A 25803-nucleotide genomic window follows, 5' to 3' on the forward strand; every position below is an offset into this window, starting at 1 on the left:
TCTTCTCATGGGGCATTCACAGGCCAAGCTGGCATCAAGAATCGTGATGGGCAACTGTAGGTTTGTAGGTGGATGTTCACCATGCTGACAATTATGTTGGGATCATGCTAGTTATAGTTCAACACACTGAAATCTGGAAGGCACCTTGAGTGAAGCAGGACATAATTTCTCAAATAAAATAATAAGAACATGACCTCTCAAACCTGAAATAAAGGACTTTATTAAATAGAAGAACCACTGGGGGTTGCTGCTTAAGTGCAGAACCTCAAAGACCTCCCCCACACCCCCACCCCGAGTTTTGGGCTACCTTGTCTCAGCAGGACTGCTCCAATGGCCACTTCCAAAGCAGGGACTGGGCAGGGGACGGGACAAATAAGTGCTGTGCATACTAAGCCACAGCTCCACAAGGCTTGTTTGCTTGTTTCCCAGGAAGTGATGGAGTCAACACGACCACAGTAGCCCCCCTCCCCTCAAGAATCTCTTCTCTGAGATAGGTTGAATTCCCCAGCACCACTGGAAGAAGCGGGCAATTCCTCTGATGGTTGCTGCTTAGGATCCATCTGGCACTCAATACTTCTCCAGGGCTTTGGTGAGGAGGCTGTTCAGTCGGTTCACAATGGGACGAGGATCATCATTCAAGCCTGCAGCTATCATGGCATTATCGTAGATCTGCAGCCAAGGGATAGAAAAGGTTAAATGTGTAAAAGATGCAGGGGCTGTTCTGTGCCCAAGGACTGAGTGGAGATGGTCGGAAGAGTCACTGAGTCCACGCGAGGAAAGCCAAGGGACGTGGAATGGCCTCTCAACAGCCCAGTGCCCAGGGACCGACCATTTCTACAAATGCTCTTGCCCACCCCCATGGAAGGACAGCAAGGTCCCACAAACTTCACAAAAAAGCTCTCTGTCTCAGGGATGGAGGGCTATGCATCTGGTTGGGCCCAGGGCACAGCATCAGAACGTGACCGCCAAGCCAAGTCAGGACGAGGCTGGCAGAGTCATCTGGCTAGGGCCGAACAATCGCTCTGTTCTGAACAGCAGAGGAGGCCCCTCAATTTTGTGCCACATGCAACAGGGCTTGGGACCCCCAAACCACCTAAGGCACGAGGACCAAGACAGGCAGGGCATTTCCCGACCTGGGGAGGGAGTGTCAGCCACAATAAAAGCACGCACAGCCAGCATTTCTTTTCAACCACCTCCACCAGCTGCGGGCCGCTGTGGCACAATTACTAGACAGTGGCTCAGATCTTTGGGCTCCATTGGATGCAGCACCAGAGATGTATATTTTTCAATAAGTAATAGAGATATATAAGTTTTACATATCAAGTGATAAGATAGTGTTAAGATGAGAATACAGTGTAAGCCATGAGCAATTAAGTTAATGTAACCTAAGACAGAAGAAGATAGAAGAACAGCATTGTCAAGGGTACTTCAAAGTGCCTTACAATGCCTTCTAGTGTCAGTATTAAATTTAATCTGTCTGAAATGTATCACTGCTGTGAAAAGGCCATGACTTGAAATCTGGTAACAGGGGAAAGAGGTCTCAGGGGCTGAAAAGGAAGCTTTGCAGGTGTTCTGCTTCTTGAATTCACTGTACACAAAACACAACCAGTCTGTTGATAAGACAACCAAAGTTAGCTTATGGTGTCAAACTCGCGGCCCTCCAGATGTTGTGGACTACAGTTCCCATCATCCCCTGCCAGCATCATGTTGGCAGGGGATGATGGGAATTGTAGACCATAACATCTGGAGGGCCACGAGTTTGACACCTATGCTGTACACAGTCAACATCAACAAAGCACAATGCACAGAGGAGTCTGGCTGAAGCGCTCAGGTCAGGTGATGTTGTCTGGTATTAAACCTTGTGACTTAGTTGAATATAAACTCTAGTCTGCTTCACCATATTCCAGCTCCTTTGAGTCATGTGATGAACTTCAAAGGACTCTGCAGCTGTTTGTGTTGGTGGAAAGAAGGTGGGATGAAAAGTTTTTAAAATGTGATGGTATGATTGATGATCTCTAATTTGTGTAAATAGAGGGAAGACCAAGCTCTCTGTTAGCTTCCGCTGGGCCGCTACTGAGAGAAAAATTGTTTTTGCAGCTCTTCAAATAAACTTATCTTATTTTGTACCTCACATTTGGAGTCTGGACTTAAAGAGTTATTTTGGAGCAACACATCCACTATAGCTCACCTGGTCAAGCAGCATCTGGGCCAGATCTGGGTAACTGGTCCGCAGCTGGCTGAGTTTCTTGATCAGAGGGTGCCTGGAAGAGAGAGGGTGTGAATGCTGGGTCATCTCCTCATGCCGTAGACCCCTGCAAGGCTGGTTACTTCCAAGTTACTGCAAGGATGGTTACTTCCATAGTTTTGACAGCTGGAAGGCAGAGGGGGCCTTGGACTCCTAGCCCCTTAGCTTACCCTGTATTTATCTCCAGTGTCGGCTGCAGGATCTGGGCACGCTCTTCGCTGGTCTTGGCCAACTGCTGCATACGCAGGAAGTGGCGGGCAGCACCCATCTCCAGCACAGTAATCATGGCTGGGTGCGTGTCCAGCCGTGGTGTCACCTGAAGAAAAGCCAGAGACCAAGATGGTGAGATGGGTGGAGACTTTGCCCCACTGGTCGACTTGAGAAAGCAAATCCTGCCTCTTCTCTGAAGCTGTCCGGGGAGTCCCATTAAACACCACTCTCTTAATTACCAGCACTTCACAGAAATGCCTACCTAGCTGAAAAAGCCTAGATTTGTTTCCCCAGAAGTGCCATCAAGAAAAAGCAGGTGATCTTAAATTCACACAGAAGTTGCAAGTATATATGGTAAATACTTTTTATATCTAACTTATACCAGAGGGCCATCTTCCTTTTGGGTGAAAAGGATACTCTCTTCCTTGTGGACAGAAAACTGCCCGTGTTGTTGAAACTGTGAGATATTCCCCCTCAACTTCCCAGTCTAGCTGACCCCTGAGCCGAGCAAGGCTTAAGCTGGGAGGGACACAGGCAATTCTTCCTGAGAATGTACTAGAGAACCAAAGGCCAGGAAGGAGCCAGGGATACAAGTCCCCGGGAGGATCAGGAGGCAGGCTGGTGAGCAGAATTGGGCAGCCCAATGTGAGCAGTCCTTTGGGTCACCCATTCACCCACCCCCAGCAAAGCCTGTTGCCCTTATCCATTAACCCTAATACCCAAGTCCTGCTTTCCCCGCCCTGCCCTCTTACCTTAATAGAAGACACACGCGAACCTAGAGCATTTCTCATCCAAGCCAGGAGACCCTCCGTGTCCTGGGAGCTCAGGTGTTCTGCTGCAGGTGAAGGAGGGAAGCACAGAGACATCGTCACCACTGGGGGAGAAAGGGGCTCACAGCCTCCTCTGCAGGGAACCCAACAGAAAAGAATAATTGGGTGCAGAGTCAACTTCATCTCAAGAGTCCCCCCCCCCCCCCCCCCGGGTTCAGTTCCCAGGCCCATTCTCCAAGCATAGTCTCAAAGAAAGACTACTATGCCTTGTGAATGCAGAATGCTATCTTAGCACACGGCCCATAATTTCTGCTATCTGGTTTGAGAGAGCTCAGTTCTCAGTGAAAAGTTCCATCAAGTTTTCTTCTGAGGCTTTTATGCAGTTTCTGCCCCAGGCATAAGGCACATCAATTTGCAGTTTCCTCCCAAATACTGGGTATATATGCAGTTTTGCTTGTACAAAACTAAGACATTTATAACTTAAATGCCACAAATATGTCAAATATTGCAAGGCAGGGAACTGTCCCTGCTGGCAGCAGAGGATAGGACTCACAACCATGGGTTTAAATTACAGGTAGAAAGGTTCCAACTCGGTATTAGGAAAACAATTATGGTAAGAGTTGTGCAACAGTGGAATCAGCCGCGGAGGGAGGTGGTCAGCTCCTCCTCACTGGCACTCTTTAAGCAGCAGCTGGACAAACACTCGTCTGGGATGCTCTAGGCTGATGCTGCATTGAACAGGGAGCAGGACTAGATGACCTCTATGGCTCCTTCTCTATGACGATGATTATATGAAGCGGCGTGTGAAACTTTGAAAGTGTTTTTGCCCCTTCTCATAATCAGGGAACTCCTTCATGTATGAATGCCAGAATGCTTCACTTTGCCCACACCATCGGCCTACGATCCCGACAGACCATTTTTCTGGAGTGTCGATGCAGCTCCTTTCTGGCCTCACTAATCATGTGCAATGGGGCAGGTCCCTCCCAGGTGGTGGGGAAACAGGTGCAGCTATCATAGGGGCCTCTGTCTGGGCTATCTTTTCTCCTTCAGTTTTGGACTGTCCCTTGACCTTCTCTTCATTCCTTTCAGGAGGCCATCCAGGAGTTGGCTACAGTGTGTCAGGGGGATTGTATCTGGTTGATTGAGATGCATTCCTAGCTCAATGTAATTGCTACAAGACATATGTAACCAGCCTGCTATATGTTACCATTGCTGTTCTGGGACATCCTTTCCTTTATCTTTGCTTTATGGTTTCACACGCCGAGTAGATAACTAGGCTTACTCCTGACACTTCTACTCTCATGGAAAACGGGATTGTTTCCATTGTCCTGTGGGGGCAGGAGGCTATGTGGCTCTATATCTATCTATCGCCGACCTTGGGGCGCCTTAGCTCCAAACTAACTCTTTCTCACATGCTTTGGGAAGATGGGATGGGGGGCTAACATCTGAATAAAGGGGATAGCAAAAGTCAGGTTTGCCAGAACTGGCTTTGACAAGCTGTGTGCTTCGATGCCTACCAATAAATACTGCTAATCAACAATACAGAGTCCACTGATTGCTTCAAGGTTCGAGACCTAACACAGTGCAGCACACTGCCTAGGAGGCAGCTCAGCTGATTTGTTGCTGTGGCATCCCTAACTATGGCACAGTTGCCCCACCCACCCCCAGATTGTTCTGCCCATAAACTAGGTTATAAATGATGTGTTTTATGTTGTTAAAGTGGTAACATTAGTTTAGGTATGGTTGTTGTGGGTTTTCCGGGCTTTGTGGCCATGGTCTGGTAGATCTTGTTCTTAATGTTTTGCCTGCATCTGTGGCTGGCATCTTCAGAGGTGTGCCACAGAGGGAAGTCAGACGCAGGCGAAACGTTAGGAACAAGATCTGCCAGACCATGGCCAAACAGCCCGGAAAACTCACAACAACAAGTGGAATCCAGCCATGAAAGCCTTTGACAATACATTAGTTTAAGGACAGTTAAGTATTTCATGCATTTGAATTTCTCTCATAATTTCTGGAGTTTTTTCCAGAGAAAAGACAAAAGGGAAAAGGGCTTTTTCCTCCAGCTTCAATACTAAAAGAAATTATACATCTCTGGTGTTGGTTTTCAGAGAAAGAGCAGTCATTGATAAGGAATACTTCCCCTTCAAAAGACCTATGTCCTACTGGTCAGACTCTAAGACACATTCCAAGTCTGACCTTCTCAGCATGATGGGCTAGAAACAAGCCTGCCACTTTTCTCTTTAAGCAGCCCCTCTTCACTCCCTCTTAAAATTATCTATGGGGGCTGGGGCAGTATCCTCCAGACCCACTACGGGTCTCCAGCAACTGTGTCTGTTGTCTACCACAGAGCAGCTTCTACAGAGTGGGCTTTTCAGCGGCCCAGGAGCATACCTGACTGGCTTTCCTCAAACTTCTCTTCCTTATAGTGGTCCACAACGATATCAGTTTCCACTGATATCAGTTTCTTCTTGTCAAACTCCCGCAGGTGGAGGAGAGTCAGTTCATCAAACTGTTCATAGCAGAACAACACCTGGACCAATAGAGAAATGGCGTAGCTCTCAAACAGAAGCCACCACTCCACAGCGCCATATCCCTCCATCCCTCCAATGGAACCCTCGCAAAGCACCCACATCCCCATCTCAGCAAGCAATGTCACCCCTCAGGGGAGAGCATAGCCTGAACTGACAGCTGCTTGCAAGCTGCCAGGACAAGGCAGCAGGGGCCCTGACAGGAAGCAAGGCAAGGCTCCGCCCAAGGCAGCAGAGCAGGCGCTTCCACACCCTGAAAAGCAACTCACACACAAGCACAGGCTGAGCATTTCTTGGGACCTCCCCTCCTCCTCACTCCACACAAAGCACATCCCCATTCTGCCAGCTGACCTCCGCATCCTTCTTCTTCATGGCCTCATAGTACGGAGAGGCTTCAGCCAGGTGCCGACTGGGGGCACTCAGGTAGTAGATGTTCCTGCTGCCAGCGGGCATGCGGCTGGCATACTCCGTCAGGCTGGTCAGCTGGCCCTCAGGCAGGGCTGAGGACTCATAACGCAGCAGCTTGGCTATGTCCTCCTGTGAAGGGAATCATGTCAGCCAAGCCCAGCCTTGGAGCTGGCCCCATTTAAACACCTTTTTCCTGCATCACCAAATGGCAAAGGCTCAGAAAAGCCAGAATATGGCCCTGCTCGCTCCCCACCTGCCCTGTCGCCAGCAAGGGCACACCTTGACCTCCTGCTCAGCCACTGTGACGATCCCTTCACGTATGAAGAGTCCGTAATCCTCAAAGAACTTGGCATATTTCTTTGGGTCCTTCTTGCTCTGGGTAACGAAGAAATTGATCAGCCTCTTCTGCAAGATCTCCCTGAGCTTCCTGCCAAAGAAAAGCCACGACTGAAAAAGCCAGGAACCTGGACTGTGGGGTCTGCAGCTTCACTGGCAGGGAAGGAAGGAAAGATGCAGAAAGGAAACAACATCCCAAAACCCCAGGACAGAGTGCGGGGTTGCCTATCTCCTGTTTGCTCAAAAACTATGTCCAACTTCAATCTGTGCAATTGGAATAAAATGGGGGCTCTTTCCCACTCTCAAGGTCTCCCTCCACATAACTACATTTCATCCAAGACCCCCAGATCTCATTGCCTAGGGGGCAGAGCCTATGTTCAGCATGAGGTCACAGGGTCACTCTCAGTATCTCCGGCTAAGAGTCTTGGGCAAGAGGAGAGGGGGAAAGGGCAAGATGTGAGAAGACGGTGTGGGGAAGGCAGTCTCATACACCCCTGTCTCATGCCAAAACCCTGGCATTTGCTCAACATCCTGGTGACAGCCACATTTATAGATGCTGACAAGCAAAACAGCCAACTTCACTGCCACCTCTGGCTTGAGGGCTGCGTTCCCATGGCAGCATCGGGCAACAGGATGTTTCACTCCCACATCCAATTAGTCTGTTTGAAACAATTCTCATGGGACGTTTTGCAGCAAATTCCTTTGGGATCTATGTATTTTAAGTCTATCTATTAACCTTTAAATTTGATAATACAAATTAGTGTGAATTATATTCTTTGCACTATTACCAAAAAAATCAGAACAAAGACCTCCTTTATTACGCAAAAAGTTAAAACAGGCACAGGAACATTAACCCTATAGCTACTGTACAAATAAGTGCTTTAATTATCAGCATTCCTACCATTGCTTCATCATGATTTTGTTAGAAAGATTTTAAAAGGAAACCAGGTTGCAGGTTCTTGCTTCACTGCCTTCAAGGATTATCAAATAAACCCAAGTTGTCACAGCAGGCAGTGCAGTTTTATACAAAATGCCAATCTTCCTTTAAATCTCTTCTACCACAGTCACGTGATTCCTCCTGGTGATTAACTAAGTATGAGATAATCAAACCGGTGCAGATGAGCTAAGCAATGGAATGGAGAGCTGGAAGATGTCACGTGGACACGTGATGCTGAGTCAGCCCCTGAATCAGCCACTGGGTCCACCAAGGGCAGTCTACTTGTCTACTCCAACTGGCAACAGTCCCCCAGAGTCTCAAGCTGAGGTCTTTCACATCCCCTCCTACCTGAACCATTAAACTTGAGATAACATGAATCAAACCCAGGACCTTCAGCAGGCCAAGCTGCTACTGGCCTTTGGCCCCTCATAGAGACATGCTGCCACAGTTAGAAGAGAAAGACTAGATTAGAATACCCCACATTTCTCTACTTCTAAGGAGCCTCAAAGCATCTTCCAATCACCTTCCCTTCCCCTAAACCTTGTGAGGTAGGTGGGTCTGAGAGAGTTCGGAGAGAAGTGTGACTAGCCCAAGGGCACCCAGCAGGCTTCGTGTGGAGGAGCGGATAAAAATAACTTGTTTCACCAGATTAGAGTCTGCCACTCATGTGGAGGAGAGGGGAATCAAACATGGTTCTCCAAATTAGAGTCTGCCACTCTTAACCTGTACACCACACTGAGGAAGAACGAATGACTTCCTCACCTGAGGAGTGTGCTCTCCTGAAGCAGCTCCCGGCTGAGGTTCAAGGGGATATCCTCGCTGTCCACCACCCCTGCAGGAAAAAAAGGAATCACAGAGAAGGTCAGCTGGGAATACAGCAGAAAAAAGCCTGCTTGTATCAACCACCCCTCTTGATCCAGAGCTGGCTACCTTTGAGAAAGCGCAGCCATTTGGGCAAGATGTCCGTGGCTCTGGTCAAGATCAGGACCTTGCGACTATACAGTGAAACGCTGGAGTCCAGCTCACGGCTCATGTCAAGCATGGAAGGCTTCTGCATATGCAAGGACAGGAGGAAAAGAAAGAATTCTGCTGAGGAACAGGGAAGCTGCTGTGCAGACCCCAACCCCGCCCTTCTTTGCTCCCCACCAAAGGTTCAAATGCCAGGCCACCACAATCAGGCACTCCACGGCCACCATTTTCGCCACTGATTGCAGGAAGTTTTCTGATTTATTTTCCATTTTTTACTTGCCTACATATTACCAATAAGAATACTTTGCCATTCAGTACTTTTCCCAGTTAGTAATACTGTGGGAATGAAATTGAAAATTCCTTTTCAAAAGAACTGACATCTTCATTGTACTTCTTCAACCAACAAAAGACAGAAAAGGAAGAGGTCTAGGTATTGCATTGGATTTTATCTTTTCCATCCAAAGTTTAACATTGTTATTGAAGAGCCCCTGTGCCATGAGTCCAAGAACACAAGAAGCCAGCACGGTGCATGAGTCCCTTCCAATGTGTGTTGGAAAGCAGCTCCAAGCCTCAGTCGGGTCACTCTGTGGAGAACTTCTGCGGGAAACCACAGCCCCTGTGCTGAGGAAGTGGACACTCCAGGCAGTGGATATGGCTTTTTTTGTGAATCTCTGAAGAGGAGATTGCCGCTCCCTGTGCTGAGAGTGTGAAGCCACAGGTGGACGGGATAGAGAATTTTCCCGCAAGAATCAGTCTGGTCTGTCATGCCGCTGAGCAGGGCTGTCATGGAGACTGGGGAGTGTCCATGGAGGAAGCAGAACTGAAGGCACACCCAGGGACATTCTCTGCCTCAAATGCTGGAGAGCGAGCGTGGTGGCCCGCCAGAGTGGGCAACACTGAACTTGATGGACCATTTTGACTAGTGGCCATGGATCGTCCTGTCCAACACAAACATGCCCATGCTCCTTTTAAAGTCTTCCAAGCTGGCAACTATCACCACATCCTGAGGCAGGGAGTTCCACAATTTCACTATGCATGGCGTGAAAAAAGGCTTCCTTTGGGCTGTTTTGAATCTCTCACCCTTCAGCTTCAGCAGATGACCCACATTCTAGTACTATGAGGGATGAAGAAAAGCTTTTCCCTGCCCACTCTCTCCCCGCCAGGCATCATTTTATAGACCTCTGTCATGTCTCCCTTTACCCACCTGTTTTCTAAGCTAAACAGCCCTAAGTGAAAGAGAAATCAACAGTATAGCCAGGGAGGGTTATTTAAAACACCACATAGTTTGCGGAGGCTGCCTGTGTAGGGCAGAAATGTTTGAGGCTTCTGCCTTGAGGGATTTGGTGTCATGCTGGGAGAGCCTTTTGCCCTGTCCTATAGATTAAGGAAGCCGCTGTGCTTGCCCCTGACTGGAGCTAGTTCTGCCACGGAACCGCACACCAGTCCAGGGAAGATCTGCTGTCCCACAGAACGTTCAGCCCTCTCCCCTCCAACCAAGTTTGCCAGGAAAACCAAGTTTGCCAGGAACAGCAAGAGGCCCAAAGGCAAGGTAGTTTTTTTTTCTGATCTCTGCCACTTTTATGGGATTATGTCCATCCTTAGTTCTGACTCTTAGAGCAGGGGACCCATTGGGGTACTGAACCAGCAGTGGCTGAAACCGTGGATCCATCCCTTCCTGATCCACCTGTACCTCTGTTACAACCCGTTCCCATCCAATTGTCCAAGATGGCAGGTGGTTTTCTGAAGGTCAAGAGGGGAGCAGATGATTAGCAGGGTCCACCCTTCCTCTCTCCTAAAATTTTCCTCCTCTGATAAGTCTGGGCAGACCTGGACACCAATCCAGGCTTGAGGTATCCCTTTATTCATTTATTCAAAACATTTATTTGCTTCCTTTCTACCTTACAGGAACCCAAGGTAATTTACAATGTAAACAATAATAAAATACATTAAAAACACTAGTTAAAATTAATAATTTAAAATTGCTGGTAGACAGAAGAGTTAATCAAATGTCCTCATTAATGAAACTGTCTTCATCTGCCCCCTAAAGATCGAGAGTGAGGGAGCCAAGGATACCTCCCTGGAGAGGTTGTGCCATAACCGTGGGGCTGACTGCCCTACAGAGGCCTTCTTGCAAAAGAGGAGGTTCATAGCTTGGGGTGCTATGAGATGGAAGCAGGGGTCTCCCTCCCTGCTGTTTTATTTTTCATGTCATGCAGAGAGCCCACGCTTACAAAATTGAGTACTATTAAACATAACAAATAAAAGATCCCAGAAGCAGCCAGACATTTTCCTGCAATTTTTAAATGGACACCCAACTTAAACCAATTCTCTGTTGATTCTTGTTGTAATGAGCTCCACCATTTAAAGAGAGATGCCACAATTAACACCACCATGCAGAATGAGACGTGTTGTTTTCATGATGGAGAGGGCCTGCTGGGATGCGTGAACCGATTAAAGAATATGCCAAGTGATCAAAATCCACCAGAAGGAAGACATGCCCCCTCCCTGCCTCTGCTCACCATCTCTGGCACATAGAAGAGGCTGCAGATGTTGAGAGGAGCATCAGTCCTGTAGTGGAGGACGTAGCGTGGTTCATCGTAGGCCTGGGCGATGAAGCGGTAGAACTCTTTGTGCTGCTCCTCCCCAACCTCCTTGGGTTCCATCGTCCAGAGGGCCTGGCTCAGGCAGAGAAAGAAGAACCCTCAGCCCCAGCCCACAGCAGGCGCAGCTGACCACAGCAGGGGTGACTTGGTGCCACAGAGCCAGCAGAGCCTCCAGGGGAAGGAACAGGAGGGCTGCCATCACCACACACAGACCCGGCTGCCAAGCCTCAGAGATCACTGGAGCAGCCCCACCAGGGGCAAAGGAGGAGGCCATAAGCATGGAAGAGAGATCGGCAACCCCCCAGAGGAGGGAGTCTGGGGCTGTTCCGTGTGCTGCTCCACCCGCGCTGGCCCACTTGTCATAAAGGCTTCCTTCTCCCTGGCCATCTCTCAGCTGAACGCAGCTGCCTCATAATAAAAGCCACAATCGCAGGTTAAAGTGATTAAACATAACCAAGATGATGCCAAAAGGTAATTTTTTTAAAGAATACTTTTAACAAATATTAACGTTGTTTAAAATGAAGTCAGAAAGTAATGCAAAGACACAGGGAACAAGTCTAAGCAGATATACCCAGAAGTCAATCCCATCTTTTCCATTAGACTTACTAGCATGAAAATATTTTTACAACGGCAGCCAAAAAAAATCCTTAAGACTGCATTTAGGGGCCTCTTGGGAACACTTCTGATTGCAAAGAATGAACCCAGTGCTTGGAGTGACTAGAGATCAGTATTCTTATATTGTGCTTTATAGCAGGGCTGGGACCAGAATGTTATCTTGCCCTCGGACCCCTGCTTGGTCTGCCTAGTAAGTGCTCCAACTGGAAGGGCAAACCAAGAATATGATCTGCCACAAGAGCAGCTAATGTAATACCCGGTGATTCACACACCACTACAAACAAAAGAGCACACAGAATGCTTTTGCATGCTCAAAGGTCTTCACACACACTCACAAGGCAGTTGGCATTATTACCAATGTGTTTCTTTTAAGGGGAGGCCTTGCTCCATGCTCCTCACAAAAGATCTCAGGGAAAATTAGCAGTGGGACTCAGCAGACTTTCCATGCAGCACACCACCCAGATGCCCAGTCTTTAGCTTACCTGCAAGGTGTTGGTGCGCATCCCATTGAGGTAGAGGGGGAAGCTGATGAACTTGCTGTATTTGGTGATGACCGCTGAGTGAGGGGAAAGATTTGCTCAGTGACACTTTCCATAAGGCACTGCTAGGCCACAGCTGTGCCCACCTGAACTCCATGGTCAGTCAGACCCTTACTGGCCCCCTGACTATCCTGGGAGACTAGCAGCCCCCTCAGCACCAAAGAGAAGCTCAGCAATGGCTAAGGAAGGGGTGGGATCTGACGGGAGGCTGAATTTGCAGTCTGAAAGCTGACAGCCACAAACAGCAGCCAGCTGCTTACTCACCTTTGACACGCTCTTCAGTGGCAAACTCCTTGCACTCCTCCTTGAGATGAAGAATTATTTTGGTCCCAGTTTGGACTCCAGAGGCTTCTGAGATCTCAAACATTCCTGACCTGGAGACAGAAAGCCACCTCAAGCCACCACTGTCTTACAGGCCTTGTGGAACTGTTAAACAACATAGTGCTGTCCAGTTTGAACTGTGTTTCCTTTCCTGCTGTGTAGACAACGTGTAGCCTGCTGTGTAGCCTCCACTTGCTGCATTTTCAGGAAGACTGGGGGCCGCCTTTAGTAATTGTGGGATTTAGGAAATGCAGCAATTATGATCCTATATTAACATCCCCAACTTATTGCAAATATTTTTTAAATGCTAGAAAAGATCAAAAGTCTAGTAGACCTTAAAGACTAACAACATTTCGGAACTGATATGAGTTTTCATGAGTCACAGCTCACTTATTCAGATACAGCTAGAATACATTTTACATACATTCCAGCTTCTTTCTTTTAATAACACTATTATGAAGTGAGGGCTCCAGGCAGCCTCCTGCTCTTCCAAAGAGTGTGGTAAAGGACAGGCTGGGGCCCTGCAGGGTGGAGAGATAAAAGGTCAGACCTCCGGAGCTCCCCTTCAGCAACATACCAATTACCTGCATTACCATGAATGCAGATTAAGAACGGTGGCCTCAGTGTGGCACTGCCAACATGCAGCAGAAACCCTGCCCCTGCCTTAGTGCTAAACCAGAAGGACCAACTTCCCAGTTTGAAAAAACAGAGGCCTTATTCTTGGTCCACTCTTTCCCTCTGGCTCAACTGCAAATGAGAACAAAGACCCACTCAAAAGCCACAATGGTGCACACAGTCAGGCCTAAATTCAAGTAAAGAAAGCCCCACAGGACAAGTGCAGCCCGCAGCTCCAGTTTAAAAGGACAGGTCTTGAGAAAGGAACTGCTTGTGCTGATTCCAACCACATCCTCCCAATCCCCTCACCGATTGTACTTCTTACCCATCAGAGCACCAGTAGCATCCCGGGGCACCTGGTTCTGCTGACTGCGAGAAGACTTCCACCTGATCAGCTACCATGAAGGCAGAGTAGAAGCCCACCCCAAACTGACCGATGATCTTACTGCTGGCCTCCTCCTTGTTCTGAAGGACCTCTAGGAAGGCCTGGGGAAGCAAAGGCAGCTGCTGGCCCTCACATTCTCAACTACTCTCCCCATCCCTTTCAGGGCTGCAAACTACACCTCTGGCAGACAGAGGCTTTTAGTGCACATCTGCCGACAGGAGACTGGAACAGATGCGACCCAAAGACTCTGCCCAGCCAACTAAATCCAGCAAAGAGACACAGATTATCTGGACAACAGCAGCAGCCCATTCAAAGAGGCCCTGCTGACCCCCTTAAGCCCCATGCACCTTTGTGAAAGAAATCTTCCCCTTCTCCCTTTTACCTTGGAGCCAGACCTTGCGATGGTACCAAGATTAGAGATAAGCTCCTCCCGAGTCATCCCAATGCCGGTATCCTGCAAACAATTTATAGTTAAAGTAAATCTTAGTAGATTGGGGTGGTTGTGAGGGGATTGCTCTCTGCACCAGCAGGAGAACCAGAAGGAAAGATGATCACAACCTTAGCAAAACAAGCACCCCCTGCCCCCTACGTTGGTAGCAATACCTGGATGATGAGTGTTCCCTTCGTCGGATCTGTCTGGAGATGAATCTCTAGATCTGGCAGGACTTTCCCTTCAGAAATCAGCTTATGGCGGATTTTTTCCAATGCGTCACTGCCATTGGATATCAGCTCCCGAATAAAAACCTACAAGAAGAAATGAGTTTTGCAAACAGCAAATGAGTTTTGCAACAGCAAAGCAGCAAGTCTCTAGCTCTGAAGTAGCCCCCATATGGCAGAGGAAGGCTGTGATGTTCCAGAGAGGGGCTGGATCTTATTATCAAACAAAATCACAATGCATCTACCCACCGATACATCCAGGTCATTTATGTATAGGTTAAAGAGCAATGGTCCCAAAACAGATCCTTGGGGGACACCACTCCTTACATCTCTCCATTCAAATCGACAAAATTAACATCTGTCAAATTCAGAAGTCAGCCCTCTTAGGAAAAGCCGCCACCAGCACCACCCCCACCCCCCGCTCGGTCGACTCTGGCCGAGCCCTGGCTTCGCGGCAACTCCAAGCTGCCCTCACGGCCACAGGGAAGAGAGCCCCTGAGGGAGGGCTCCGCTCCATCTCGCCCCCCCGCCCCGGCGGCTCACCTCCTTCTCCGAGTAGAGGGAACGGGCCACGATGTCCAGCAGCTTCCTGGTCTCCGCCTGGAACTCATGGCGGGAGGCGGCGCCTGCAGGGAGTCCAAAGAGGAGGCGGCGGCCCGTCAGAGGTCCCGTCGCGGGCCGGGGCCGGGGGAGGGGGAGCCGGCCGCCCGCCCGCCCGCCCGCGCGCCTGACCTCGGACGGCCTCCGTGTGGCCGAGGGGCGGCCTGTCCCGCGCCGCCGCCTCCTCCCGGCCCTCGCCGTTCTCGGCCGCCCGCGTGCTGGAGCGGCTCAGCCCGGTGGCCCAAGCCAGGGCTGGCCGACGAAGCGCCTGCGGCCTTCCCCCCACCGCTCCAGCGAGTGCGCGGCAAGGGCGGGCCGGGTCGCCGGCTCCCGGCAGCCACGGCCGCCCGGCGCGCACCCAGCACACGAGGAGTCGGCGCCCGTCCCGGAGCAGTGCCATCTTGGCCCTGTCGCGCGCGCTCTGACGTCAGGGGCGCATGAGTCAGGGGCGCATGCGCGCGGGGCGGGGCTGCGGCGGGGCTGCGGGCGGCGAGGCCAGTGGTGATCCCCCCTCCCGGCTCCCGGACCCCGCGGAGCGGCCGCCGCCATGGAGGGTCGCAAGGAGCTGGAGGCCGAGATCCGCCCGCTGAAGAAGGAGGAGGAGGGGGGGGCGGCGGCGGCTGCTGCGGCCGTGGGGGGGGAGCGGGCCGGGCCCGCCAAGAAAGCCGCCGGGCGTTTGTCGCGGTGGCGCACGGCCGCCTTCTTCCTGTCGCTGTTCCTGTGCCTGGCGGTGGTCTTCGCCTTCTCCTTCATCATCCCCTGCCCGGTGAGGCCCGTGTCGCAGAGGACCTGGAACGCCGCCTTCGCCGGCGCCGGTGAGTCAGAGAGAGGGAGAGACGCGCGCCCCGCCCCCGCCTGAGCCCCCAGGCTGGCCACGACGACGACCCTGCGAGGTAGGTTTGGCCGAGAGTGCGCGCGCCGGCGGCCCGCCTCTGTGGCAGAACAGGGATTTGATGCCGGGTCCAGCACTCTAGCCATCAGCACACCGGATGAGTCTTAAGGGCAGGAGGTGGGCCAGCGCACGAGGAGTCTCTGTTGCCAAAACCTTTTTTTAAACTGGTTTGTGTTGTCAAAGGCTTTCATGGCTGCTGGGGGGTAGGCTTTCCTGCCTGTCTGGCCTTGGGCTGGTAGTTTTTGTTCCTCACGTTTTTGCTCCTGATGGACGTGGTTGTAAACCACCAAATCACAATCACACAGCCCAGAAAACCCACAATACTCAAAAACTGCTTTGACAGCAAACAGCCAGCCTTGAATTTGATCATCCAGCTCAGAGCGGAATAATGAAAGTCGATTCCTCCTTGGGCCTGAGGCCCTCTCAGTTACACACCGTTCGGCTCTCTTTGCAGCAGCTTACAAGTTTTTAGAAGTGCAGGACGTGGATGGGGATAGAGTGCAAGATGTCCTCTTTGCCTTCAGAGCTTCGGAGGGCTCCCACAACAGCAGCAGCAGCAACACAAGCCAGTCCTGCTCTGAAGGAGGTAAGGGGACCAGGAGCAGTGTGTGAAGTGGAGACCTTGGCTGGGGGCAGAGCTGGAGCTATGTTAGGGATGCTTGTGAAGGCTGTTGGTGCTAAGGATGCTGCTTCCACCATCCTCCATTTCTTCCAGGCTTCCCGCCGCCCTGTGCCTTCATAGCAGCTGTTTCAGGCACCAACGGCAGCACACTCTGGGAGGAGCCTGTGGCCGAAGACCTCCAGTTCATGGACTGCTCTTTTAAGTATGGCAACTCCCAAGGCTGCCTTGTGGTCGGGAAGCCAGCCTCTCTAGCGGCAGTTGACCTGAAGACAGGTAGGCAAAGAGGCACTGATGTCTGGCTGTCCTTTATCGAATGTTAGTGGCTCCTGGCTCGAGGCTCTCCTGTGCAGGGTCCAGGCAAAGACCTGGCAAGCAGAGGAGGGCAGATTGATGCTCATGCCTTCACACTCGATAACAGCTGCAGGCTGCATTGTAAAGGGGAATGCCCTTGGACCTGCTTGTAGAAAAAGAATGCTCATGGCTTATTAACAACACCCCCCGCAGTACACATAGTTAAACCAGCTATCATTGGCCCTCTCTGCCTCGCTTCTCCTGATTAACTGAAGCAACTGCATATGCTTTAGTAGCATTTACCCCTGCAGTCCAGGGCAGCTGGATTCCATCCCTCACATTCTCCTCAACTGCCCATTTTGTCAGAAACTAAGATCCAGCTTCTCAACCCTATGAAAACCCATACAGAGCTAGACAAAGTAACTATGCTTTTAAACTGCATTGATTTTAACTGTTGTCTTATAGTGGCAAAGTTCCTGGCTGAAGTCTGTAAACTAAACTCATGATTCAACGTGAAGTTTTATTTTATAATTTTAACTGTATCTTATACTGCTTTGTTTCATATGCCAGTAAAGGCTTACTGAACTGTACTCCTTAGTAGCAAATTTAATCTTCGGCAGTAGTTTTTGGAAGCAACTAATTTGACACAGGCCACAGTCTTCAGTTTTAGCAAGCCATCCTCAGAACCAGCTGAGCATGGATGAAAAACGGTACTTCTGGTCTGCAGGCCAAAGTCCCAGAATGGGCCTGGGGAGGGACAGAAGGGACCCGGCACATCTTTTCAGTGCGAATGCTTCAGGCCTGTAAAGGGCTGGTCCACGTTTTTGAAGACAGCTTCTCACTGGAAAACAAAACCCGGTTCTTCGGGATCAGCGTTTTGCTTTCATAAGCAGCTAGCAAAATTGTCAGGGAATCAAAATAAAGAGGTGTGCATCTTGTGCACAGATCATGAAGATCTAGATGACAGCACCTGTCAGCCAGAGTCAGTTGGCAAAAGCCTGGTGTAACTGAATCAAACCAGTCTGATCTGGTGCTGTGGCCTTCACTGTGATTGGGCAGTGTTTGTATAATAGTAGAGCACTATCTGTGCACATTAGCTGTTAGGGATATATGTTTACTGCGAAGCATGCTGCCGGTTTGTTCTCTGATGTTCACTTGTATATAGCTTGCACCTGTAAGTAAAATTCCTTCTTTGAAGTGAAGCTACTGTGTGGTGGAGTTATTTGTCTGCTGTGCCAAGCCGTCTTCAACTGCACTTATCTTTTCTGGTAACGCACCTTTCCGCTGATAAAACGCACGCTCTGTCAAAAATGCCCCTTTAAATTCACAAGCAGCACCAGATACAATCTGGCTGTAACTGAGAACTGTGGCCTTTCTCTTGCTGTCTGGTTTAGGACTTGTTTTACATGTGGGCTGATATCATAATGCCCGACTCTGAAACTGCAATCTTGCACATTCCCATAAGCCAAGATCTGTAGAAGAAGAGGCAGAAGAGCCACACCAGCGGGCAGTGTTACCCGCCAGTCATGGCAGCACACCTACATGAACTGTGGGTGGAATTAGCATACCAGATAAACACCACTATGATCGCATTCTTGCCCAGTGCTTACCGACAGTAGAGTGTCATGACTCAGACGCAAACAACAGTCACATGAGCACCTCAGTAGAGAGCAGGCTTTCTCCTTTGGAGGCATTTTCTGAACCAGGTTGTTTTCTCTGTTGCCTCTGCAGGCAAGACAGTATGGAGAGTGACAAACAACCTTGGAATGAATTCTACGGCGCTCAGTCCCTTGCTGATAATCCCAGATGTCAGTGGGGATGGCGTGTTAGACCTCCTGGTTTTTGCTGCAGTGGGAGAAGAGGTAAGGATCTTGCTACAAGGATCTTGGCCGGCGTGGTGTGAAGTTGGGTTCTCAATCTTAAATGGAATGCAAAACACCAGTAAATGTATGACGTTTAAATCAAACAAAACATATTTATGTGCAACGCTTTCTGCAGATTCAGAGTAGCTTCTACTCCGGGAAGACTGGTGAGGCAATTGGATCCGGTGGAAGCCTGCCTCTGCCAGGGAGGCGTGGCCACCTCATGCAGGTCACCAAGACAGGGGCCCACTATGTGCTTTTCTACACAGGTGAGTGGGGAGGTCCTTTGCTGAGGGAGGGGGCAGGGACTGAACTGAGGTACTGACCTGTTGGCTGGGAAGTTGGCAGCTGATGCTCAGCCTCTTGGGAGGGAACAGCTTGGCTTATTCGGCCTCCTTTTTCTTATCTCAGTCAATGCGCTGTATGGCTACTCCTTGAAGCAGCTCTTCACCATGGCAGCTGGGTCTGGCAGCCATGAAGGGACCAGTCTGAAGGAGGACCCTCAGTGGCAGGCAGCCATTGACAAGACCACACACAATGTGCCTTTGCTCAGGTATCCACCGTCCCTGGCCCTCAGAGTTTGAAGGGAAGAGGAGGAGGAGACAAGGCGTGCCAAAGCAAAGGTGGCATGTCCAGCCTGGCATGAAGAAGGGGTTGGAGGGCAGTTAGAATGAGCTTGTTGGCAGCGTTCCCTCCAAATTGCTTCCTCAGGCCCCCTCAGGAAGTACAGGAACACTGATGTACCTCACAGGGTTCCCTAGAGGATTATTGTGTACAAATAAATGAAATTGCCTTAACGCTCCGAAGGACAGCATAAGTGTATCAGAAAACCACCATCGAAGGCCGCACTCCAGCCCTGTTCTGCGCTATGGGAAACTGCCTGATGTCTCTTGTGTCTCTTGGCCTGTCTAGAACCGGAGAAATCCGCTCATTGATGAAGGTGCCAGGAAAGTCGGGGACTGATCTTTTGCTTGTGAGATCAGCCATGCTGGAGTTGCTGGATGGGCAACGCCTGGACACCCTGTGGAGCAGTGTTGTGATGCCCCCTATCCTGAGGTAAGGAAGGAAGGATTCTCCTCCAACCTTTGGCATTTGCTAGGTTGCAAGGGGGGGGGGGGGCAAGGGCAAAGGAAGGCTCACCGTTTTGAATGTCAGAAGAGCCCTGCTGGATCAGAGTAGTGAAAGTTCATGTAATCCAGCTTCCTGTCTCACACAGCAGCAAACCAGTTCCTCTGGAGAACCAGCAACAGGACATAGAGGCCAAAGCCTTCCCCCAGTGTTGCCTCCTGGCATTGGTATCTAGAGATTGACTGCCCTGAGCATGGAGGCTCTCTTTAGTCACTGTGACTCCTTCATGAATCTGTCTAATCCCCTTTTACAGCTGTTTATGCCTTTCACCGTCACCACAGCCTCTGGCAGCAAATTCCATCCTATTTTCTCAAGTATCAGAGGAACACACCTATTATAACGGGTAGAATACAAGCAGGGTCTTGTCTGCTGCCTCTGCCTTCTTTGTGGACTTCCTAGAGGTACCTGGGTGACCTCTGTGTGAACAGAGTGCTGGTCTTGATCAGATCCAGTCTGGCTTTTCTTATGTTCTTATGTAATCCCTTGCTGGGAAAAGAACTGTTTCCTTTGGCCCATCCTGAATCTACTGCCCATTAGCTTCATTGGATGCCCTCAAGTTCTAGTGTTACTCTTCAGCCTTTGCAACCCCCAACTCAAATGCAGTGCCCTTTCCTGCATCTTTTTCCAGCGCCATGAAGTCCTTTTCAAGAAATGGTGAGCAGAACTGCACACAGTATTCCAAAAGTGGTTACACCATAGATCTTTGCAGGGGAATTATAATATCAGTAGTTGTATTTTCAGTCCTGTTCCTAATAATCCCAAACATAAGAGTTTACCTTTTTCACCACCTGCAGCATACTGGGTTGACACTATCATTGAGCTACCTACTGTGACCCCAAGGTCTTTGCCCTCTTGGTCACTGCAGCTCCAGACCCCATGGGAGACCTATCCTTGAAGATGGCTTTTTTTCCCCAGTGTGCATCACCTTGCACTTATCCACACTCACCTAATTTGTGGAGATTCTCCTAGAGCTCTTTACAACTGGCCTTATTTTTCACCTTCCAGAATAATTTTGTGTCATCTGCAGATCTGGTCGTTACTCTGCTGAAACCCTGCCCCTCCCCACCCCAATTCTAGATTATTATTTTTAAAAAATCAAATAGCACAGGCCCTAGTACTGACCCTTGGATCTTAACCCAGTAAACGAACTCTGGAAGTTTACTCAGCAGCGTTTATTGATGAGGTAGATCAATCATGGCAGAGAAAGAAGAAGAGTTGGATTTATATCCCCCCTTTCTCTCCTATAGGAAACTCAAAGGGGCTTACAAACTCTTTCCCTTCCCCCCTCACAACAGACACCCTGTGAGGTAGGTAGGGCTGAGAGAGCTCAAAGGAATTGTGACTAGCCCAAGGTTACCCAGCTGGCGTGTGTGGGAGTGCACAGGCTAACCTGAATTCCCCAGATAAGCCTCCACAGCTCAAGCGGCAGAGCAGGGAATCAAACCCAGTTCCTCCAGATTAGAGTACACCTGCTCTTGACCACTATGCCACTGGTACTGGTGCCTAGACTACGGGTGTGCCCGACTCCAAGGTCAGCGGCCGATAGCACTGGAGCCACCTGGCTTCCTCCCCATGACAAGATTAACAGTCATAACTCTTTTCTCACAAGACAGGCATGTCAGGGGAGGCCTACTTCTCTAACAAGCATGCAAAGCCATAAAACTCAGGTTAGGGAAAGAATGCCTAGGTGGCAGAGGTTATATTTACCAGAGCTGGTTACATATATCAAAGAAAGTGTTTGCGTACACATCAAAGCCAGTTACATGGCAGACACTTGGTCTTGGGTTACATTCATCTTGACCAGATAAGCACCACCCTGACACTCTTGTGGGATTCCACTGCTGACTTTCCTCCGTTGTGAGAACTGTCATTTATTTTTACTATGCTTCCTGAAAGTTAACAGGGTTTTTAAAATCAATTCTCTTAGTCGATGATTGGTAAGCTTACTTAGGAGTCTTTGATAAGGTCTTTTGCAAAAAAAAACCCCAACAAAAACCAGTGTCCTCTTTTGTGTCCCTCTTGCAGCCAGCCGGTGCTTGGATCCTTCACTCCTGATGAGGTTGATATTGTAATTGAAAGCCAAGTCACAACCAAGAGAAAGAAGGTTTGTTGAGCAGCACCGTGTGCCAAACAGTGCACCAGAGAAGTCTTGGCACTTCTCTCTTCTATCACCCATGACATAAATTGCAGGGACTTTCAAACTGCTGTCCTGACTTGCCCGTGCGCTCCTTCCTAGCATCAGGCTGAAATGGTAGCCCTGGTTGCAAAGCCTGCCAAAGGTGTTCCTTCTGCTTCACAGTTACAGATTGTGGAGGGCAGCTATGGAAGCATTAAATGGGAGATGGATCTCCTCTGGAGAGTTGGGACTCCTGCCCCAAGCACGCTGCCCACAGCTGATCACAGGTCTGTCTTCCTCTTCTGGGGCGACTACCAGCAAGGTGATAATGGAACGGTGAGTATCAGAATCCGCTAGTCCTCGGGGCGGGGGGGGGGGGCGGTGTCAGCCTTCTTTCTGGTCCTGCCACTGGCTCTCACCCAGGTGAGACCACGGTCGGCTACGCCCTCTGGCCTGCTTCTTGGCCTTCCAGCTGGTTTTGGAAATGGACGCAATTTAGGATGGGATGCACCAAATGGCCATTATTTGGGGGTGATGGGATTTGGGTCTTCCCCATTTCTTTCTTTTGGGAGACTTTATGCCCCAGCTACATGGGGGTTTGCAGATTTGAAAAAAAAGGGATGCAAAATATATTAACAATATTTCAATAGCAGTTAAAAGTGGCAGACTCTAATTCGATGAACCTGGTTCGTTTCCTACCTCCTCCACATGAAGCCAGCTGGGTGACCTTGGCCCATCACACTTCTCTCCAAACTCTCAGCCTCACCTACCTCACAAAGGAGCCCGTTGTGGGGAGAAGAAGGGAAGGCAATTATAAGCTGCTTTCAGACTCCTTACGGGAGAGAAAGGCGGGGTATAAAAACCAGTTCTTCTTCTTCTGCATTACCAATATTATGATGTAGTAGAAAAAAATTGCAATCTCACAATGACCATGTATGGTTAGGAGAATACCATCATCTATAAATTTTGAGACAGATTTATAAATTATAAGAACAGTGTGGACTTCTGCGTAGGTCAATATTCTTCATAAAATGAAACTGAAAAGTATGTTTGGAAAGATGCGTAAAGAGGTTTGAGAAAAGTGTCAATTCTGCTCTGGCCTTTGGCTCCTGGGACCCCGGCCTGCAATGCGCGTTGGGGCCAAAGACTGCCACTCTTCTCCCACTCCAGGCATCGGAAGAGGCTTCCCAGAACCTCTACCTGTTCCACCCCTCCCTCCCTAATGTGCTCCTGTGGATGAACAACAGCACAGAGTCAATTGTGGCCTTCCAGGGTAAGTGTACCTGCCTCCTCCTCCCCCCACCCCCACGCGTGTTAACACTCACTCCCTTCTCTCTTGATTCCAGCGGTGCTCTTTGAACGGAGCCGCCATGCCTGCTATGTGCTCCTGACGGGGCCCCAGACTGCCAGCAATCCTGGATTGGTGGTGCTGTCCAAACAGAAGCTGAAGGAGGACATTGCCAATAGCCACGTGATCTGGCTGAACCAGCTCACCCAGGACACGGAGCAGAACGTCCGGGACCGCTTCCTCCGAATGAGATACCACAGCCCCTGAGGAGCCCCAAAGGAGATACCACAGCTGCTCGGAGGCCCTGAGGCCTCAAATCCTGACAAAGCCTTTGTGGAGTGGCCAGAAGAGGAGCTTGGTGGAGACCTCTGAAGCCATGAGAAAGTCTGGCCAGGATCCATGGGGCTTTTGGGCAGAGGCAAGTGTCTTCTCTTCAGGCTGCCTCTGCTGTGGTGCCCTCCCCCGGTCATGGGGGGAGGATTCCTGCAGAATGCTTTGCATTAAGCAGCAGGTGAATGGGTAGTCCTTTGGTTGACACTGGAACCATCAAAGGAGGACATCTCCAAGGTCAGATTTCCCCATGACCTGAAGCAGGGTCCAAGCACACCTTGCTGCCCATTTCTACCTTCCCTCTGATGGAGGCTCTACTTGCTTGTCTCTGGGGGAGCTCTTTGTCTCCTCTTCCAAAAATGACATCCCCAGGAATGATACGGTAGAGGAGCCCCTTAGATCTACCCAGTTCTGGGCCAGTTCTGTGTTGCTTCCGTCTCCTCTTTCTCCCCCTCTTGCAGCGAGGGGGCACTTGGCTGTTTCTGGTGGTTAAGGAAATTGTTCATTTGTTTTGACCTTGTTTGATGCCCCTTTGATTACAGATGTTTAACATACCAATTTCTCTCTCTCTCTCTCCGGTGCATTTTTGTCCCCCTTCCCTGATCCCTTGGATGGCGGATGCTTGTTTCCCTTATTTATTGCTTCCAGGACATTCATGGATCGATGGTTCCTGTGGTTTCAGTAAACCTTCCCTGCCACCCAGACTGCAGGGGGTGTCTTTCTGTGGTTTCTCAGTACAGGAGTAGGCATCACTTTTTGAAATAGTTTTTCCAAATTATTTTCTCATTTAACAAGACATACAGAAAATAATCAAAAATAAAAAAGTTACATAAAAGTAAAAGATGAAAAAGAATTAAAATAGCCGGGATCTTAGCTTTTATAAAAGATTTTCAATATAAGAGAACCTGGAAAATCTTATGGCTCTCTCTTGCTTAGAAATCCCGCTTAAAAACACGGGAAAAAATGAAAGGAAAAGTAATTCTGTGGGATGCTGACCCTTGGAAGTTTTACTTGCAAACGCCCACTGATCTTGATGTTGTCTGGAAAGGGCTGATCCTTTCTTAGGGTCTGCCAGTCCACCTATCAAATCTGGGTCCCCAGCCACTGGGGAGGCAGGGGGCAAATCAGAACTCGCCTTCCTGGCTGACGATACCGTCCTTCAGTTAAATGTTGGAGGGGAGCTGCAATAGTTCAAACCCAACCTGATCGCCACTGGAATTGAGGGCAGGAAAAGTCATTGCTTTGGGCAAAGGGAGATCAAGTGCTGGAATGTAAGCGTTCTTTCTTCTAGGAGGAGTTTGTGAGGCCAGCAAGGGAAGGGCTTGACTTTGCCATCCTGTGGAGGTAGCCAAATGCTATGTGCCTGGAACTGGAATTGGGCCCAGGGCTCTAGGCGAGCTGTACATGGCTCCTTTCTGCTGAGTCCTCAGTTGAGGGGACAGAGGCCTGCTACAGAGCAAGCTGGGGGGCAGGCGGGGTGGGTAGCAGCAGGTCCTCCCGGGTTGGCGTGGGACCAGCTGCCAGTCGAGCTTATGCTCAGCTGCCAGTTTCAGTGGGCCAGCCCTTCATCTGCCTCCTTGCCATGGCCTCCAGTCCTTGCCCTAAGGAGGCTTTTGGAACAACCTGAGTCTCTGCTCTGCCCCAGCTGCCTGCCAGGGGATCTTCTTCTTAGGGGCGTGTTGTGGGAGCATCAGAGAGCGGGAGTCAGCAGAGGGCTGGCAACCAGCCCCCTCCTCCGCAGAGAAAACACCTGCTCTGCACATGAAGTGGGCTCAGTCCCTGCCAGAACCATGAGAAAAGTACCATTAGAGTACCATGCGACCGAGCAGGCAGCTGAAGGAGAAAGCACCATCACTCTCCCATGGAGCTTGCTGGGTGATCTGGGAAAGTGTCACAGGGTTCCTTTAGTCCAAAAGGGCCCCGTGTATGGAAGGAAGGGAAGCCAAATCAAACACTCAGCAGAGCCTGGGACTGAATAACCTGGCAGTGTTGCCACCAGCCCTTTTATGGTACCTCCAGCCAGCAACTAAATGGCAAACCCTTTGGGGGAGGGCAATCTAAAAATCTAAATGAAATCAATAAGTAAACTTCTAGCCTTTCTAGGTCTCTGAACAAGACAGTCAGCCCTGCGAGGTAGGACTCTGCAGAGTAAGCTTCCACAAAGCAATCAAGTTGGCCCCGTGTAGCCTGGATTTAGGTCGAAAGATGATTAAAGGAAATATATTTAAAATTGGGCAGGAAATAACAAATCCTATTTGTGTAGTGTACTAACACACACGTGAGCAGTAACTGGTTCAAAGCAAAATGCAAAATCAAGGTATGACCATTCCAAGAACACACACGTTTCAGCCCACGTGTCCCACGGGGTGTCCAAACAGCCACACAGAAGGGTGAACCTGAGAGTCTGTTGGAAGATACCACAAGAGCACTCCTGGCTAGAGCTGGGTAGCCCATGGCAGTACGAAGACCCAGCAGGGTCATGGTTGATGAGCTAAGGCCATTACGTGTCACCAGTGCCAAATCTCCGGTCGTGAGG

General features: G+C 49.9%; 2 protein-coding genes across 3 annotated transcripts; one reads left to right on the forward strand and one right to left on the reverse strand.

The window, feature by feature from the left end:
• Nucleotides 1-202: 202 nt before the first annotated feature.
• TRAP1 (TNF receptor associated protein 1) lies at nucleotides 203-15170 on the reverse strand. The gene is made up of 17 exons (XM_048493203.1): nucleotides 14871-15170; nucleotides 14682-14764; nucleotides 14085-14225; nucleotides 13864-13935; nucleotides 13422-13582; nucleotides 12425-12534; nucleotides 12104-12177; nucleotides 10923-11078; nucleotides 8365-8485; nucleotides 8197-8266; nucleotides 6441-6588; nucleotides 6105-6290; nucleotides 5617-5755; nucleotides 3208-3290; nucleotides 2416-2561; nucleotides 2189-2261; nucleotides 203-669 (listed from the first exon to the last, which is right to left on the reverse strand). The coding sequence occupies exons 1-17, from the start codon at nucleotides 15136-15138 to the stop codon at nucleotides 568-570; spliced, it is 2133 nt and encodes a 710-aa protein (XP_048349160.1). The 5' UTR covers nucleotides 15139-15170; the 3' UTR covers nucleotides 203-567.
• A 24-nt stretch (nucleotides 15171-15194) lies between these two features.
• FAM234A (family with sequence similarity 234 member A) lies at nucleotides 15195-23825 on the forward strand. Of its 2 annotated transcripts, none has more exons than XM_048493204.1 (11): nucleotides 15195-15553; nucleotides 16085-16216; nucleotides 16346-16525; nucleotides 18275-18405; nucleotides 18542-18674; nucleotides 18817-18958; nucleotides 19318-19461; nucleotides 21559-21637; nucleotides 21833-21985; nucleotides 22820-22922; nucleotides 22996-23825. In XM_048493204.1, exons 1-11 carry the CDS (start codon nucleotides 15286-15288, stop codon nucleotides 23202-23204), a joined length of 1674 nt encoding a protein of 557 aa, XP_048349161.1. In that variant the 5' UTR covers nucleotides 15195-15285; the 3' UTR covers nucleotides 23205-23825. The 2 variants fall into 2 exon arrangements, with proteins under 2 accessions (XP_048349161.1, XP_048349162.1); XM_048493205.1 differs by having other exon boundaries at nucleotides 16088-16216.
• Nucleotides 23826-25803: the final 1978 nt, after the last annotated feature.

Source organism: Sphaerodactylus townsendi, linkage group LG04 (genome assembly GCF_021028975.2).
Source record: "Sphaerodactylus townsendi isolate TG3544 linkage group LG04, MPM_Stown_v2.3, whole genome shotgun sequence".
Lineage (NCBI taxonomy): Eukaryota > Metazoa > Chordata > Lepidosauria > Squamata > Sphaerodactylidae > Sphaerodactylus > Sphaerodactylus townsendi.